The sequence below is a fragment of the Magnolia sinica genome, chromosome 19 (assembly GCF_029962835.1).
Source record: "Magnolia sinica isolate HGM2019 chromosome 19, MsV1, whole genome shotgun sequence".
NCBI classification, from domain to species: Eukaryota; Viridiplantae; Streptophyta; class Magnoliopsida; order Magnoliales; family Magnoliaceae; genus Magnolia; species Magnolia sinica.
The window spans coordinates 152,103-169,243 of NC_080591.1; the positions used below are offsets into that span (position 1 = coordinate 152,103).

Below are 17,141 nucleotides of genomic sequence, written 5' to 3' on the forward strand. Positions count from 1 at the left end.
GTTCCATTAGTTCAATCAGACAACACATAGCTTAGGACTTTATACAAAGGAAACCTATTATGTGCACTTTTTTTTTAGATGTTATGATTTAAAAGTATGTATTAAGGTCTCTTTTTTATTTTTTAACAATACATAAAGTTTCATTGAAAAATTCAACAAATTTCCCTATGTTTCCCAAAAAGTGCGATAAATTACCCGATACAAGCGATAACCGATTATGTGTATCCCAATTATATAATATGTAACACGATACCGATATTTTGAACATTGGTAGGAGGCACCATCTCTCCATCTTTATGGTTCCTCTCATTATTGAAGGAGACAGGGTTGAGCCCTTGGGAGAAAGGGTTTTATGTATAAATGATATTATAAAAAGATGTTCTGCTTTAAAGATGCCTTCTAGTCATGACATTCAAAGGGAAGCCAACTCCATTGACAGTGTTCTAACAAAGCAAGGCATCTCTCTGAATAGCCTCTTCATTGAATCTTTTCAACTATGGCCCCTGAATCCTGATCAAGTGAAGCGGTGAGATAGGATTTATGTAGCCGACCCAAACTAGTCAGGATAAGGCTTATGATGATGATGATTGGGTCATATTATCCTTTCCCTCGAATGGACTTCTCTCTTTTTTCCCCATTTAATACACAGAGAGATCCCAAGGAATCATCAACTCTAAATGTAACTCTTGATGTGACAATTTGCTAGTAGACAGGAGTGTTAGCAGCAAGCAGCTAGTTCTGTTAAACATTAGGGATTGTGCCTCATTCGGCCAATAATCTGTCTAGAGTCTAGACTCTAGACTCAGGTCACAGATAGATGGAGGGATACTCTTTCAAGCAAGATCTTCTCGTCATCTCTCCCTTATAGGTTTTCATTGTCTGAAGCCAAAGTGGATAAGCATATTAATGTAAAATTTTTGTTTTTCATTTAAATTGAATTAGTTGATGATCCTCTATCGGAGATTTTCTCCAACTTACTTTACAAACTTGCTGAAAGAATAACTTGTAAGCACTAATATACTTCTCCATGCACATTTCGCTATTGTTATGTACTTGCCACCCATATTTTGATCATTAAAGGTTCTTTTAAATCATCATCTAAGCCTTATCCCAACTACTCGGGATTTTGCCGGTTGGTCCAAGTCTCCACCATCTCCAAACATATTAAATGGTGCACGGGGTGACTTGTTCATACAAGCAGGAGCAAGCCATGGTGCAAGAATCCTAATCCTTTGAATGGGGCTAATTTGTACAATCATCTGCAAATCAGTGTTACTTTAAAATAATAGGAAATAGTAGGTGTGATATTTTTACTAGATGTTTCTAGATGATGATTGGACCTATTTTATTTCTCTGGTCAATCCTGACTGTCCATTGTCATGCTATTGATTGGAAGCTTAGGATCACCTAAGTGGCACGATTTTTGCACCATGGCTTGCTTCTACTTGTACGAATGAATGAACGGTTTGGGTCGACAATAGGTCACTCCTTGTGCTGTTTAAAAGGTTTGGGGATGGGGACATAGCAAACCCACGACCGGTGGTGCCCCTGCTCCCCAGCCAAAAAAATAAAAATAAAAATAAATAACTAACAAATAACCTCCATGTTCATCTGGGTCCAAACAAATGATTGGGTTGACCTGATTTTTGGGCATCCCATTTTCATTTGGTGGGGGTACTGTGATGGAAGGGTGGAATGGCATACAAACTCCAAGGTGGGTCCCACAGACCAACTAGTTGGACGTATAACTAAGTTGTGTGAGCATCTCAATGTGGAACCCACCATGGTCTTTGTATACATCTCACCCTGTACAATAAGACTGTCTTACCATGAAAACGGGTCACTCTGAAAGTAGGGTAGGGTAGATGGAACTATTGGGTGGGGACACACCACTGAAAATGATGAACAATCAATCAAAAATCTCCACATTCATGGGGAGCGGGGCCCATCTAATGGCTGAAGCCTACAAATTTGGTTGGTTCGTGATTCAGGTGAATGCCACACTTAGTTTTTGCAGGGTCAATTGCAATGTGTATGAACCTTCAAATATGCCATCACACGTTAGGCCTCAGGTTGGTCGGTGACACCAAGGATGGGCGTCCATCCCCCCCCCCCCCCCTGTAAACTGCTCCTGAATTGTGTTGCCCACCTGATCTAATTGCTAATGGATTATCAGTGGAAATGTTGAATATACATCATGATACGCCCAAGGCACAGCAAGGAGCCATTCATGTGTGTGTGTTCTGGTGATAAATCTCATTCTCCTGAATTTCTCAGGAGATTTTCAAATTTTGATATTGAGGTTTTCTTGTAATATTATCAGGAAAATCTTGCTAAAAAAGATAATCATATTTATTTAAATTTATAAATTTTTAAATTTTCAAATACATAATTGTTGATGAATTGGTTTAAAGCTCTAAATAATTTTGCTAGTAAATATCAAGATATTTCAAAATTGAAAACTGCTGACATTATGAAAATCTGTGATATTCTCACAATTATATGGTTTCATTTAGTTGGCAAGATTCCGAAAAGCTTGGCAATATTTGTCACACTGCTCTCCAGTTCATATATAACCTCAATTGGACATTTGCTATGGATAGTTCAGCTTTGCATTGTCAAACGACTAAGTGTCACCGTTCATCTTCAAGCATTCTACAGTATCAACATCAATCTTTAAGTGCTCCATAGGGCTACATTGGGATTACATTATTGAATTTTAATTTGAGCCTATAAGCTTTAATCCAAAATGTTTGATAAATACCAGACCTATTGACAAATCGATTTTCTTTGTATCGGATAAATCTTTACTAAAATCTAAAACTAGAAAATGCTTTTCCAAAGTTGTAATTGTATAATTATATAATGAATTTAGTTAAAAAGAGTAATGCTCCGGTGGTGTCAGGATACTATACTAGTTGCATTGGGACAGTTAACCCATGCAAACACCGCAGTGATTTATCTGATTGGACAAATATAACCATTGGAGCAATAACCTGGCCTTTAATATGGACGATTAAGATCATTCACACAAAAATAGGTCCATTAACAATTAGATCCCATCATGGAGAGAATTGAATTCTTGTTAGGAAATTGTAACCATTCCATCATTGGCATAGAAATAATGCCAAATGAAGGATATATTGGAATGTGTGCATACAAGCTAATTGATGCAGCAAATATAAGCATTTTCTCACCGCCCGTCGTTGATGACATATGACGCTTTATTTCCCTGTTGGGTAGTAGTGAGTGGGGGTTGAGGAAGAATCGCATGTATGTAGGAGGGATGCTTTTATAGCCCATCTTAGGGCATGATCCTAAAAATGAAGAAGATCCAATTCTCAAGTGGACCACACCTCAAGAAAAACTGGTGATTGACCATTAAAAACTTTTAGGTCACATAAGTTTTAGATCAAGCTTGTATCTTTTAGGTCACATAAGTTTTAGATCAAGCTTATATTTGCGTGGTCCCGTTATCCATGTCTTTATGACCTTATCAAGAGGTTAGATGGCAAATAAACATTCCGGTTGCCCCGAAAATGCTTTTAATGGTGGGTATTCAATCATCACCATTTCTTGTGGTACGGTCCTCCTAAGATTTGGATTGGCTCCATTTTTTTTGGATTCCGCCATAAAGTGAGCTGTCAAAATGGATGGAAGGTATGAATTTAAGGCATGCACATCAAGGTGGGCCCACAATCAGGGATCCACCCAATTTGGTGAATCCAAGGAGCTGCTGAAGCCATGCGCGCATTTCGTGTTTGGGATATTAATCAAAATAACCCTTAATTATGGCATAATAAAAGACACTAAAGCTAGATTTTTAATGCTTATCTTTTTTTATGCTAGACTTTTTGGCTTTTAGGAGAAAAATGCACCTTTGTCAGTCATCCCCTCGCATAACGTTAGCTTAACACGGAACTCGAAAGGGCCTTTTAATAATATGGTGTGAACCCTACTTAATCAATGATTGGGTCATCTTTCAACTAATATAATCCGTTCACTTTAATTGGATAGCTGTGAACTTATTAGGGTCATTTAAAAAATTTGGATTCGTCTGTGGCCCACAACTACATTAGCGCTGTAAGCTAATTCTGAATTGTTTCCTCTGATATAGTCCATCCGTTATGAGTTTTGTCCTCAAACTTAGGCAGATGGCATGAAATTAAAATCTATTTTATTTGGACGGCTTGAATCTGCAATAAGACGATTTAGTGGGCCCCACATAAATTGTGTGATGGGTTCAATAGGTGGGTCCCTTGTATGGGAAGACCATTTAGCATTTTCTTTCTCTTTCTTCTTCATTTTTTTTTTTTAATGAATGGGACCAATTTAACCGTTAGGACTGTTACCACGTCCGTGACACCTACTTCGACGAGCTTTCGTCGTGCATTTAGCATCATTCCCTATATTCTTACTAGTTTTTGAATGTTTTTTAAAAATATTTCTGACCACACTCTTCGATGTATAAGTTATGATTGCCAAAGATAGGTTAGGTTAAGATAATAGTGACTTTTGTGTGTTGTTGTTTTTAATGGGCATCAATGGTGGGAGTTTTTGAAAGGGAAAAGGGTGTGGTGGTTTCTTTATAATTGTTCTTTATTTTTTATTTATTAGGTATGATGGTGGGAGTTTGTTAAATGGATGAATGTCAAAATGGAAGAATGTTATAATAGATGAATTTTGAAACAAAAGAATATTGTAATGAATGAATGTCAAAATGAAAGAATGTTATAATAGATGAAGTTTGAAACGAAGGAATATTGCAATGGATGAATGTCAAAATGGAAGAATGTTGTAATGAATAAATTCTGAAACGAAAGAATATTGTAATGGATAAATGTCAAAATGGAATAATGTTATAATAGATGAATTTTGAAACAAAAAAATATTGTAATGGATGAATGTCAAAATGGAAGAATGCTGTAATAGATGAATGTTGGAGTAAATAAATTTTGTTATTGGTGAATGTTAAGATGAGAGAATGTTGTAATGGATAAATAATCATAACTGTCATAATAAGGGAGTTATGACCATTTTTGTCGGATCAACGACCTACATCGCGTATTGACGATCCACAGTCTTTGATGAACTTTGGGCCCACTTTTGGGTAATCAAATGGCGTCCAGATGAGATAATTCTAAATCCATTTGAAATTTAATTAAATTATCTTTCCAATGAGTACAAAATCACCTAAATTAGACATGTAATGAGGGAGTTATGACTATTTTCGTCAAATCAACGATTCACAGTGCATATTGATGATCCACGGTGAGTATCGATGATCTACATCTATTATCGGCGATCCAAAGTAAATATCGGTTATCCATTATTTATATTGGTGATCCTCACTAAAAATCAGTGATCCATAGTGAATATCGCCGATCCGTAATTAATATCGGTGATTCTCACTTAAAATCGACAATTCATAATGAATATCAGCGATCTACGGTTAATATCGACAATCCTCACTAAATATCGGTGATCCATAGTGATTATCAACAATCCACAGTGATTACTAATTATCAGCAATCCACGATGAATATCGGCAATCCACCATACAACATTCATTAATTACAACATTCTTTCATTTCAACATTCATTAATTACAACATTCATCTACTAAAACATTCATCCATTACAGCATTCTTTTATTTTGATATTCATCTCATCTATCCATTACAACCTTTCATAAACTCTCAAAAATCATACACAACCAAAATAAAAATAAAAAATAATTATAAAAGAAACTACCACACTCTCCTTTCTTTCATAAACTTTTATAATTGATACCTAAAAAAAAACAATAACACACAAAAGCCTTTATTATCCTAAAATAAACCTACTTTTGATAATCATAGCTTCTACGTTAGAAAGAGTGGCTATATATATATATATATATATATATATATATATATATATAAACACTAAAAAACTCGTCAGAATGAAGGGCATGACAATGGGTGAATGCCAGAGTGGGTGTCATGGACGTGGTAACGGTTCTGATAGCTAAAATGGTCCTCTCCCCTATAAAATGAAGAAAAAAGAGATACAAAATGCTAAATGACTTTTTGGTGGATGGGACTTAACTATTGAACCCATCTCATATTTTATGTGGGGCTCACTGGATCGTCTTGTAGAAGATTTAAAGCCGTCCACATAAAAGTAATTTTAATTTCATATCATCTACCTAAGTTTAAAGGCAAAACTCATCATGGATGGACCATATTGGAAGAAATAGTTCAAAATTAATTCATAACATTAATGCAACTGTGGACCACAAACAACTCTACTTTTATTTGAAATGATCATACTATAGGTTTACGGTTGTTCGATAAAGTGAATGGATTAGATTAATTAAATTGTGGCCCAAATACTTAATTTAGTGGGGCCTACACCCAATTCTCAAAATGCTCTCTCAAATCCGGTAACAAGTTAACATTGTACGAGTAGATAGCTGATAGAGGAGAGGACTGGTAGGATGATTTTCTATTTTTATTTTCCCATAGATGAAAAAGTACTCAGGACAGAAACAACATGGTATAAAGAACCTTTATTGTGTCATAATTAAAAGTTATTTTAATTAATATCCCTTTACGTCCTTGGAGGTAGAAGGGGATTAGTTGGTGAACCCAATAAGATCAACGAGCCAGTGAGGTGGTGTTGGGTGTTGTGCAATCCACAGCGGTGTATCTGTTTTATTCATCGGTTCATTTGTTTTGCGGGCTCATTTTAAGGTAGGAGCGAAAAAAGAAGCCGTTCAGGAGCAAACAGACAATTGAATGCCCACTGTTAAAAATTCCGTGTTTTCCGTTCGTACATGTCTTAGTGACCTACTAAGAGGTTGGATGGCAAATACATATTAACATTGTGGGCATTATTATACCGCTGTTTCATGTGCTACGGTGAGCTTATGGTATGTGATGCGTGGATATAAATTATAAAGCATGAACGTTACAGTGAGCGGATTAGGTGTTACCCTTGCCGTGGGGCCCACCTTGATTAAGTGTTTCATATCCATGCCATCCATCGGTTTTTCCGGACCGTTTTAACAAATGGTCCAAAAAATTATGCAGATCTAAAACTAAGGTCGACCACACCTCAGAAACAGTGGTGATTGAACGACCACTATTAAAAATTTGCAGGGCCCACCCTAAGAAGATCAGTAATGTATATTTTCCATCCAACCGGTTGATAAGGTCAAACAGACCTGGATGAAGAGAAAATACAAAGATAAGCTTCATCTGAAACTTTTGTGGCCTACCAAAAGTTTTAATGGTTATTCAATAAATTTTCCAGTGGTCTGGTCCACCTGTTATTTGGATGTACTTAAGTTTTGATATAACGTCTTAAAATGAGCTAAAAAAACGGATGGGCGGCGTGGATATACAACATATTCATCAAAGTGGGCCCCACAAGGTAAGGGTAACACCCATTAAGGTGTTACTGGGTGTTACCCACCCAAACCGCTTCCCTTGCACGTCTGTCCGAGCGTCCATTTACCAGTCAAATGTCTAATTACCAGTCAGTAATTGTACGGTCAGATTTTTCCCACCCGCGCCTGTAATATCAACGGTTTAGATCATATGAATTCGGAAACCCTCGTCTCGAGAATCGGATAATACATTACGCGTCAATACACCAGCCAATCCGCTTCCCTCGTCTCGCCATTTATTTTCGAACTAAAAAAAATAAAAATAAAATCCCGCCTCTTCAGCTTCCCGTGCCCCTTCATCCGCATTTGGGGGCGTTCAGATCTCTTATTACTCCACGGATTTCTTTCCTCTCTCACTCTCTGGATATTTGGAATAAGCGTATCTATGATTTTTGGCTTTCCATCTAATTGCAATGAAAGGTGTAACAGAGATGAGGTTTCCACCATCTTCGTGTTCATTGCTCTCATGGATGTTACCAGGTCAGTTGTCTTCTTCTAATACATATACATTTTTCTTTATCTACTTCATTTTTATTTGTTTGAGTAACGCAAGAACGAATACCAATCTCTTATATGAAAATTTCTTCACATAATGCATCTTTGAAATTACAAATTTCATTCATGAGGAAGAAGGAGAACTTGGAGTGTTTAACGGTTCATCTTTCATACATAAATAGGAGGAGAAATAGGGAGTTGGATCATGGCCCATTAATAGATACTCTGCTATTTTATACCTCTGCTGCTTCTCTTTTCTTCTTATAGGAAGCATCGGTCATTGGAGCTTTAAGTATTTGAGAAGCCTGCAAAAGAATATATTCATTTCAATTCTCAACTTATAAAAGTTTAGAAATTCCAGATCGGCGATACTAGTGTAAAAACACAAGGTAGAAATGAAAAACTTGTTGAAATATATTTTATTTATTTATCAGATAGGACGGAGGAGTGAATGAGAGAAAGTATGCGTGTGACAAACAGGGCAAATGCATGTGATATGAAGAAGGATTAGATCTCACGTGGCTTGCTTTTTGGTTAGGGACAAGATAAGGAGTTGATAGAATTTAGTCAAAGTAGAGGAACGATATATTATAATAAAATATATTTATTTATGCCGTGTTGGGAGTTGATTTACTCAACTGATGCTAGCTATTAAGTAATTCAATTACGGTGAGGGTGGGCCAAAAGGGATGTGGGCCCAAAAAAGCTCCCTCATAATACTGAATTTTACTGCAGAGATGGGAATTGGATGGAACAGGGAGTGGTGGAAATATTGTGTTAAGTTCCCAATAGTTTAAAGAGGCTAGTTGGGACGATTTCCATTTGAGTTATGGGACTTTTGAGGTATTGGTAAGGTTCTGAACAATTGGTATCAGAGACACATGTTGCCATCTGTGGAAGGGCTACCTTAACAACCAAAGTGCAGTTGCCAAGTGAAAATGGTCATCTGGATAACCAAAGAGATGAACAAAATAGAAATAGAATCACCTTTCCTCTTCATCAAAGGAAGAGCTTCCTTTGCTACCAGCAGAGGACCTGTAATTAGGGAAGGGCACTTGGCCCGACTCGATATACTTGAGATCCTCTATGAGGATGTCGTAATGCCTCTTCACCTCATCTGCGGATTTCCCGCCCACCGCCTTTGCTACATTCTGCCAGCGGTCGGGGGTGTCCTTATCATACAAGGCCAATGCCCTCTCAAACTGTTTGTTCTGTTTGGGAGTCCATGAAGAAGTCGAACTTCGCATTGAGCTGGATGCCATTTCTTTCTCCTTCTCGTGTCTAAGACACTCAGAAAAAAGAACCAAGTTAGAGAGAGAGAGAGAGAGAGAGAGAGAGAGAGAGAGAGAGAGTAGAAGGAGAAGGAGAAGGAGAAGGAGATGGTGTGAGCAAAGATTGGGATGAGGTGGTCTCCTTATAAACAGGAAGGTAATGAGGCAGGTGGGGGGTGGTGGAGCCAGTTGGCAAAAAAATATATTTTCATAAAGGGTGGAATAATAACCGATCATCCTCCCCTTATGACCACAAGATGTGTGTACCTCGCAAAAGTCGGGACAGCGAACAAACTGCAAGCTGCCATGAGAATCAGTATCTACGGACGATCTTTCTTCTTTTCTTTCTTTCTTTTCATTCCTTTTTATTTTATTTTATTTTTTCTTTCCTCATCTTTACGTTTTTGAACGCATATATCTGTCTCTCTCTCCTTTTTTTTTTTTTTTTTTTAAAATTATTTTTTTAAATAACTATCTAGTGGAATAAAGGGCAGTGACGAGTGAAAAATGTGCTCTGGGTCTATTTTTTTCAACGGGTTGGAGATAAAGCTTTGACTCCCAGCCATCCTTGATTTATGCAAGGACAGAAGCGGGATCGGATTGGCTACTCCCCCTGCCACCAGCCGCTGGTGGTCGGTGCTCTGTGGACCCTACCATGATGTATGTGTTCATCCATTCCGTTCATCCATTTTTAAAGATCATTTTATAGCTTGATACAAAAAATGATAGGAACATAAATCTCAGGTGGACCACACCACAGGAAAACAATAGTGATTGGATATCCACCATTAAAATCCTCCTAAGGCCCACTGTACTTTTTATTTGACATCCAATCTGTTGATTAGGTCATACAGACCCAGATGAAGGGAAAAAACAAAGATCAGATTGATCCAAAACTCTTATGGCCCCCAAAAAGTTTTTAATGGTCGAAGTCCATTCAACACTGTTTTCTGTAATGTGGTCCACTTGAGATTGGAATATAACTCAGTTTTGGTCTCATTTCATAAAATAATCTATAAAAATAGATGGACGGCATGGATGAAACGCATACATCATGGTGGTGCTCACAGTGCACCGACCACCAGGCATTGGCTGATGGCAGGGGGAGTAGCCAATCCGTTTCCGACAGAAGCGTGCCAACGTGGAACATCCATTGGTTTACCATAGCCTCGTTGGGGACTGCCCACCCATCATCATTGGCATGCCTTGGCCCAATGGCCAAAGTATACAGCTGGGCCATACCAATCACGTGGCATATGTGTGACTTACAAGATGAGTGGAACAGATTGATTTTCTTGCATTCATGTAGCCCCCACCAGATGAATGGTTTAGATCATTTTATGCGGGTGCAATAAATAATAAATAATATGAGATAGATATCTAAGTCCGAAGCGGTGTAACGCCGTACACAATACTCACGAGCGGGTCTGAGTCCTTTTTCCTGTTCCAGGGACTGACAAAAGCTCCTCAGGTGAGGTGTGGGTGAATCGACTTTTAGCCGTATGTTTTATAATTTATTTAGAAAGCCCAAGCCCTGAAATGTGAGAGTGCCGAGTTTTGGTTTGGTCTGTTAAGATTGGGGCTAGAGTCCAAAGGCAAGTAGCTGGCTCTCGGTAAAACCAAAACCCGTACACCGCTCCGAATCATCATTCTACTTTATTACGGAATCGAACCGGTGAGTAGATGTTCTCTTTTAGGCTCCTGTCAGTTCATGGGTCCGCTTCTATCTTTTTGGGACCCACTCACTGTTGCTGATGATGATGTAACATTGTTTGCGTTGTCCACCAAAAATAAAGAGAGGAAACAATAACAACAACCACAACAATAATAATAACAATAATCATCAGCCTAAGCAGCATTACCTTGCCCTGTTGATGTTGATCGTGACTAGCCCTGTATATTATCAGCTTTATTGAGCACACAAGGAAGGAATTCAAGGCATAAATATAGATATTGTAATAATTATCTAACTGTTATTTTCATTTTTAGTATAGAAATTGGGATGCCAAAATTAGGGATTATATGTAAATACAAGTGGAAATATTAATTTTATCAGAGGAAAAGTCACTTTGTCCTGTACTAAAATAGATATGTGTAATAATTATTTTGTGGAATCTTGAGTAGTATTGTTGTTAAAACAACCTCACATCCTTTCGAGGAAAAAAAATAAAATAAAATCTCCTTTCCTTGAAATCTTGGGTTCGGTTAATGGATTCATAACCTGGTTTAAACTAAGGATACTTACTCAGTTTGCTTTTGAAGTAGTTAAATCAATACATGTGATCTTGATAATTCATGTCAAAACAGAGTCATTCATCACGTAGAGTAATAAAGACACATAAGTCACTTATGAGATTAGGGACGAGAATAAAATCCATCCCCTTGTACACACACTACTCTATTAGTAGATCATGATTGATCAAGTGCTTTTGTTTACACAATCACATGCACGCTCACAATTTGAAGGTTGTTTTAGTATAATTCCTCAAACATTTGGAAAGCTTATTCTAAATTTTTATTTGTGGGCATAATGTGTTGTAAGGCCCCCCTTTAGGTTCACCCAATAACTAAAAATCAAGCTAATCCAAAATACAAGTGGGCCACACCATAGTGAGCCATTGGGATGGAGATGCCTACCATTAAAACCTTTCAAAATGTGGGTGAGGCCTACTGTATTTTTGCATTAGACATCCACTCCATTTACATTTATTAAATGCATCCCACTAGGATGAATAGGCAACCCAAAAAATCAGACCATTACCTAATTTAGGTGGCTCACACCATGTGATTTTAGAGGTTTTAGGCATGAATTTTCTTGGTGTGGCCCACCTGACTTTATATTGACTTAATGTTGATGGGTCTTCCTTGCATAACCCAGGCTTGTCAGGTAGGGGAGGGCTTTGTAGGAACGAGGAGGGGGATCTGATTTTTGCGTTCTCTCATGGCTACGGCCAAGGTACCAATAACAAGGCGGAGCTTCAGGCGGTGTTCGACGGCCTTACCTTCTGCGCTAACTGGGGCCTTATCAATGTTGTTGTCGAATCCGACTCAAAATTAGTTGTAGACATTCTCAATCGGGTTACGAGGTCTGGCTGGAGGTGGCATCATTGGATGACTCGGATCGCCTCTCTCATGTCCAGGGGATCTTTCCGTTTCTCGCACACCCTTAGAGAGGGGAATGGGCCGGCAGATGGCCTGGCCTGTCTTGGCAGCGGGTCCCAGCTCAATACGGTCTTCCATGCCCAGAGGGACCTCCCTCGTGAGATCCGGGGTTTAGTGATGTTAGATAAAGTTGGCCTGGGGGCCATTAGATCGGTTGTTCATGTATAGTTTCTTTACGATAGGTAGATCCACAGGCTGTTATTTTGTGCCATGGACCTGCCCGAAGTACAGGCCCTGTATATTTCCCCTCTTTTGAAATGAAGTTCAGTTTTGAGAAAAAAAAAAAGAAAAAGATTTTCTTTGGCTCAAAAGAGAACACGAGGGGGCTCACCCACAATTATAACAAGATTATGTTCTCTTCATGATTAGAGTTTCCCTAATAAAATCTTTAGTGCATAATATTTTAAAATTATTTAAATTTCAAAATGTTTTAAAATCTTGACACCTCTTAATAGGTGTAAATTTAAATATTGTGCACTATTTTAAATATTTAATTTTAAAATATTATGCACTATTTTAAATATTTTAAAAGAGATTAACTGTACGGGATTGTATTTTAAATATTTATTTATAAGTTTCACTATCAATAGACCAATGATTTTACTATTTTGTACTAATTTGGTTTTTGGCTAAATATTCTAATTCTAAAAATAAATAAATTAAATTAGCAAAATTTTAATGAATTTTCCTAATAAATATTTTAATATTATTTTAAAATATTTGCTTTTCTAAATAAATTTATGGAAGCTTCGTGTTCCACATGCATTTATGCAATTAGCTTCTTCAAGATACCATACATCTTGGACAATTTTATTTATCATAATCTCTTTGTTAAATGTTCGACTGTTAATTATTTATGTTCCTATCTTCCTTTGAATACCATCGATGGATGGATTTAATAATTCGATCTATGCATATTTTAAACCATTTTCTATCTCCGGAGCATGGACAACTAAATTTGAGGTCTAGGATTGCACCAATTCGGGCTGTAGCGGCCCCAATTAGGCAAAAAGCACCTAAAAACACACCATAGCTTGCGATGGCCATAAATTTTGAGACCAGTTATTCTTTTTGCACATAAACCATGTCGATGGAAAGCTATTGTCGGGCTCCACATGTTGGCCAATGCCAAAGGTCAAAATTAGCTCATTTTAGGAAGTACTTTTGAGTTTTAAATTAAAATTTATTAATTTTATTGAGCTCTAGCTTTTGCTATTTTAGGAGTTTTATTTATTTATTTATTTAAATTTTTTAACACATGCACACACACCCCCACACACTCACGCTGTAGTGGGATTTCACCACCTATGGATTCTCGAACCCTTGACCGGGTGTTGAAACTCTTGAGAGTCTACCACCAGAGCAAGAGTAAGGATCCGGGTGTTTTAGGAGTTGGAGAGTCGCGGAATAGCTTAAAGTCCTTATTTACATAATGATAAGTATAGGTTAGTTTAAAAATTGTTAGTATTGGTAAAAAGTTTACTGCTTTAGGAAAGTGAAAAGTTACAAATTTAGGGTTTGGAGCTTATGTCAGTCACAAACATTTCATCAATTTTATCAATTTTACTTCTTGTCTTTTAAAGGATTTTTCTTTCCTTGTGGATTCAAGAGTGATTCTTGAGAAGATGACAGTGATCTCGTCTTCATCCATGCACCTGCTTCATAACTGGTCCGAATATTAAGTGGGCCATGCTAGGCCTGGTTCATGTTGGATAGCACACGTGTAAGAGACCTGAGCCATGTGTTAAGCAGTTCACACAGTGCACTCATCCAGTGAGCCACACGTATACGCTAAATTTGGACTGTGGGACTTCTTTTCTAGCCATTCATTTTGTTCCTCCAAGTTTGACCTGCTTGATCAGTTCACCAACATTATTTTTGTCCAAAGGATGGTCAGCCTACTGTTTGTAATGAGTGGCCTAGATCTTTGACACGTATGCTATCTGACAGTGATAACTCCATATCAAATGGAGCCCTTTGGAGGGGCAACGTTCTATCAAATCCTGTTGGAGTGTTAGCGTGCCTGCCTCTGACGAGGACAACTCCGACCTGCTAATGATTCCACGATCTGGGTCTTCTTCTCTGAGATTCCATTGTTTTCATATTCCATGATCAGCTTTATGGATTTTCATTTGCTTTAGCCATTCCAAGTTACTTTTACACACACCGGGTTCCAACCCATGGCTCAATGATATAAAGAGCGCATTTCAACACAAAGGTCATGGGTTCAAGTGGCCATGTGGCTTGTGTAAAAAAAAGAAAAAGTTACTTTTACACACACCAAACCTTACTATTAATCATCTATTCAAGAAAGTGGTACAACGTAAATTTTCTTTTATTTCGAAAGGAAAAGAAAACGGATTTTGGGATGTTTTACCTTCACGACTTCTGTTACATTTAATGTTCAATATATTTATACTTTTTACAGTATCTTCTAATTTAATATGTTTATATTTGGATGGATAACTGTTATAATGTTACTCTTGCTCAGGTGGTAGACTCTTCGGAGTTTCAACACCCGGTCAAGGGTTTGAGTATCCATAGGGAGTGAAATCCCACTATTGCGTGAGTGTGTGAGGGTGTGTAAAAAAAAAAAAAATCACTCTGATATTATCTTGTAACATCTCTTTTTCTTTTTAGTACTTTATTTATGGAATAATAGTTTTGATATATTCAAAATTATGGGTGCTTGCGCATGTTCCTTTCCATGTCACATGAATGTTGTCGATTGAACTTTCGAGAGTTGAAGAAAAATCTAACATCTGATATGGCTCAGATGTCTGTAGAGACCCGCTTACTTGCGACTTATCAGGTGGTGCATTTGGTCATTGGCTGATATTGTTAACTGAGGAAGGGAGAGAGGCCTTAGGTCCTTGAAGAGAACTTGGTCCATTACTTTTCTATATCTGAATTGGTTGAGCTAAAATTATCATCTTCACATGGTGCCTTCCAGAACCGTTCCATGACATGACGCACATGCATACATACATATCATTTTGGAAAGCTGGTCAGGGACTATGCAACAGACTCTTTGAGGCTGAATCAGCTTAGCGTGCCCATTGAGTTGAGTGCAGCAAATTTATTTTATTTTTTTAACATGCCACCCCGACTCGCCTTCTGTTTCAGTTGTTTACTTGTTTTTACCCCAAAACTTGTAGTTATTTGTAACAATCTTCTCACAAGAAATGCAGAATCAACTGGCCCCCACAAGCCCAACATTGAACTGTCAGCTCGACCATGTCATTTTTTCAGTCCTTGGATTTTGGAGGATAAGTGGAAACCCTCGACAAAATCAATACACCATTTTCATCCCCTTAAAGCATTTCAGATTTGTTTCTGTTTGAGGATTGGACCCCACCCTTGTGCAAGTTGCTTGGGTCTTTGGCTTAGAGTCCGTCCACATGTGAAGGGGAGTGATCATTTGATGGAAATGACTCCTACAACTATGTTAGAGTCTGTATTGGAAAGTGGTCCTTGCGGTACACCGTCCTGCTGATATTTAGAATCCTTATCATCTCACATCCATCTCTAAGAAAGCAATGTCTGTGGATTCTTTCTCTTGCTCTCCCAAAGTCTGAGACTGTTTTTTGCTTGGTGGTCCTTCCACACAAATTGGAGGGACTGTTGCTGAGGCTGCTCCCAGCTCTGATATCTCTCTTTGCCTCTGAGGCTTTTAGTCATCTCAGATGTGGTTTGAATTCAATACGGTACATACGCTCGTGGTGAGACAGCAGCAGTGCAGTGTTGGATCCTGGAATATACTAAGTCGGTTCTACCAAGTTGTCCATTAAAACGACCTTTTATCATTAATTTATTTAAAGAAAAACAAGCCAAAGGGAAGGAGTCCACCACCCATACCTGGTCCACACTGACAAAGTATGAGAACCACCTTTAAAGGGAATCTTGGAACAAAGGTCTTGATGAAATTTCTTTGAATTGTTTTTTCTACTTGCAGAAGGGAGTTGAAGGATCCCTGATGTGATAATATGCATTGGGGGATATGGAGAGCAACGTATGAGGTTCATGTACCAATCAGTAGGAATCATTCAACCTCATCGCTGAGATATTTCTCTGTGCAAGTGTGGATGTATATTCAATCATATGTGATTTAAAAAAAAGTTGGGGAAGCATGTGGAGAAAAGCATGCCAAGTTGATAACAGATCTGTGGCTTCAATCGGTCGGATAAGATATGATGCAATTATTGGGTTTGAACAGGAGTTGGGAGAATGAGACGACAAATTTTTTTTAACTATTTGATTGAGTTTATATGGTTTCACTATGGTCTGATTCAGTGGCTCCTACCCTCCAAGGTTCTGAAAAGCCATCTCATGCCCACCACCCTAGGTTTCCAGGCTGGTATTAATTTTAGAGGATTTGTTTTGGGTGGTTTTGATTCAGTTTGGTAGGTCCCAACCATGATTGAGTGGGATGCAGATTCCAATATCTTCATGCTTTTCCAGTGTGTTCTTTTTTCCTCAAAAGTGCAAAGCTTTAAGACTTTCCGGGGCATTTTCCCTGCAATTACAATCCAATGTAGCAAAGAAGATTTTTCTCCAGTCTGTCATCTCTTCTAATCTTTGTATTTTTAATCCAATGTCCAACTCCCAAACTGACAAAATTGAACAATCTACTCCACTACAAGTTATCAAAGAAGGCCAACTGATACAGCACTCGTGATGCCCGAAACTAGGAAGGATCAGAACACAACTTTTTCCTGAACATTGAAACTTCCCATTGGCTACATAAGGCATCATCATAAACCTTGTCCTGTCTATTT

General features: G+C 37.9%; 1 protein-coding gene and 1 long non-coding RNA gene across 2 annotated transcripts; one reads left to right on the forward strand and one right to left on the reverse strand.

The window, feature by feature from the left end:
* Positions 1–7,592: 7,592 nt before the first annotated feature.
* Positions 7,593–16,920, forward strand: LOC131235240 (uncharacterized). The gene is made up of 2 exons (XR_009166017.1): positions 7,593–7,919; positions 16,322–16,920. It is a non-coding gene; the product is annotated as an uncharacterized LOC131235240 (long non-coding RNA).
* LOC131235239 (protein RADIALIS-like 4) lies at positions 8,005–9,305 on the reverse strand. Its single transcript, XM_058232380.1, has 2 exons — positions 8,918–9,305; positions 8,005–8,235 (listed from the first exon to the last, which is right to left on the reverse strand). Exons 1-2 carry the CDS (start codon positions 9,190–9,192, stop codon positions 8,208–8,210), a joined length of 303 nt encoding a protein of 100 aa, XP_058088363.1. The 5' UTR covers positions 9,193–9,305; the 3' UTR covers positions 8,005–8,207.
* Positions 16,921–17,141: the final 221 nt, after the last annotated feature.

Excerpts from the sequence above, each read along its gene's own strand:
- LOC131235239 (XM_058232380.1), bottom strand. The coding sequence starts at position 9,192 with ATGGCATCCAGCTCAATGCGAAGTTCGACTTCTTCATGGACTCCCAAA. Across the intron at positions 8,236-8,917 it reads TCCTTTGATGAAGAGGAAAG|GCTTCTCAAATACTTAAAGC; the intron begins GTGATTCTATTT and ends ATTCTTTTGCAG.